Source organism: Notolepis coatsorum (genome assembly GCF_963971535.1).
Source record: "Notolepis coatsorum genome assembly, chromosome: 16".
NCBI classification, from domain to species: Eukaryota; Metazoa; Chordata; class Actinopteri; order Aulopiformes; family Paralepididae; genus Notolepis; species Notolepis coatsorum.
The window spans coordinates 62,109,300-62,111,002 of record NC_140180.1 but is presented as its reverse complement, the minus strand read 5'-3'; the positions used below and the strand labels follow the sequence as shown (position 1 = coordinate 62,111,002).

The 1,703-nt window shown below is 39.2% G+C and overlaps 1 protein-coding gene across 1 annotated transcript; it reads left to right on the top strand.

Moving 5' to 3' along the window:
- Positions 1–316: 316 nt before the first annotated feature.
- LOC311242987 (tubulin-specific chaperone A-like) lies at positions 317–649 on the top strand (the record flags this gene model as incomplete). The annotated part of the gene is made up of 1 exon (XM_084332049.1): positions 317–649. The coding sequence occupies one exon, from the start codon at positions 317–319 to the stop codon at positions 647–649; it is 333 nt and encodes a 110-aa protein (XP_084188175.1).
- Positions 650–1,703: the final 1,054 nt, after the last annotated feature.

The window sequence follows — 1,703 nt, the reverse complement described above, 5'->3', positions numbered from 1 at the left end:
TTTGGCCAGTATCGGACTAATACCGATACTGAGTATCGGATTGGTGCCATCCCTAGTTCCTTTTATATTATCTCATGGTAAACTGCAGGCATTTCAAATTGAGGTACATGTGCATGTTTTAACAAATCAGGCAACCTGAACACCTAGAATAAGAGATGTCACAGTATGATGTCATGACCGAACGTTCTAGAACATTTCTGATGTCACAGTATGATGTCATGATCGAACGTTCTGGAACATTCGTGATGTCACCGTATGATGTCATAACCGACATTAACTAACGTTACCAGCAGTAACAACATCATCTCTCATCATCATGGCAGATCCGAGGATAAGGCAAATTAAGATCAAGACTGGTGTTGTTAAAAGGATTGCGAAAGAGAAGGAGATGTACGCGAAGGACGTCCTAGAGCAGGAGGAGAGGATCGAGAAGCTGAAAGTAAAATCAACAACAGAGGAAGACGAATACGTCATAAAGAAACAATACGAAGTCCTGCAGGAGTGCAACATGATGATCCCAGACACACACCGCCGACTCTTCCACACACACGCAGACCTAAAGCAGATGCTGGAGACGGAGGAGGACCTGACTGAAGCGGTGGAGTACCAGGAGGCGCGGGGCGTTCTGGAGGCAGTGCAGCTGGACTGACGGCCTCCTCCTCGTCCATTCCCTCAGTTCAACACGGAGACGTTCACTCTTTCTTCTTCTTTTTTTTCTTTCTTCTTTTATATTCATTTCTACGTTTGACTGCAATGTGCCACCTGGCTTCAACAAGCTTATCCTGTGTGTTCAATTCTCACAAGCGTTCAAATAACCGTTCTCAAGTTTTTTATTAATATTACTATTATCATTATTATAACAGAGTACAGAACTGGCCTGTTTGCCCCCCCCCCCCCTTCCTATCTGAACACATATCATATACAAACATTTTCTGACAAATATTCCATTTGGAGTCGACTCTGTACTTTATTGAATAAATAAATGTGTTTCAATAAAAAATAATAATAATAAAAAAATAAAAATAAATAACCGACATTAATAATTTAACTACATTTTTGTTAAATTATTAATTTTCGGTTATGACATCATATGGTGACATCACGAATGTTCCAGAACGTTCGATCATGACAGCATACTGTGACATCAGAAATGTTCTAGAACGTTCGGTCATTACATCATACTGTGACATCACAAATGTTCCAGAACGTTCGATCATGACATCATACTGTGACATCACCAATGTTCTAGAACGTTTGTCATGGCATGATACTGTGACATCACAAATGTTCTAGAATGTACTATTATGACAAATAAGACGGTTCAATGACTCTAAATCCAATCAATATTCCTAATGCCGTTTCAATGTAAGGTTATAAAAATAAACATATAAACATTCATACAATACAATATAGCTTTGGCTCCTACAGTCAACATTCCCCAAAGATATATCAAACACGAAACAAACTTTGATCAGATTATAATGGAGATGTTGCACAGTGCAATCCACTGAACATTTATTGTTGAAATATGTCACTGTTGATCATGAGCTGGATATATAACCTATGGTTTCTAGGGATGTTACTGTAGAATCAAAGTAAATGTTAGTGATTCAAATCCTCATTTAGAGGTAGGGGATCCACCACAGCTTGCCCTGCAGCTCTTTATACTTCTACACCAGCCACAACTGGTGGAGTGTTCTCCA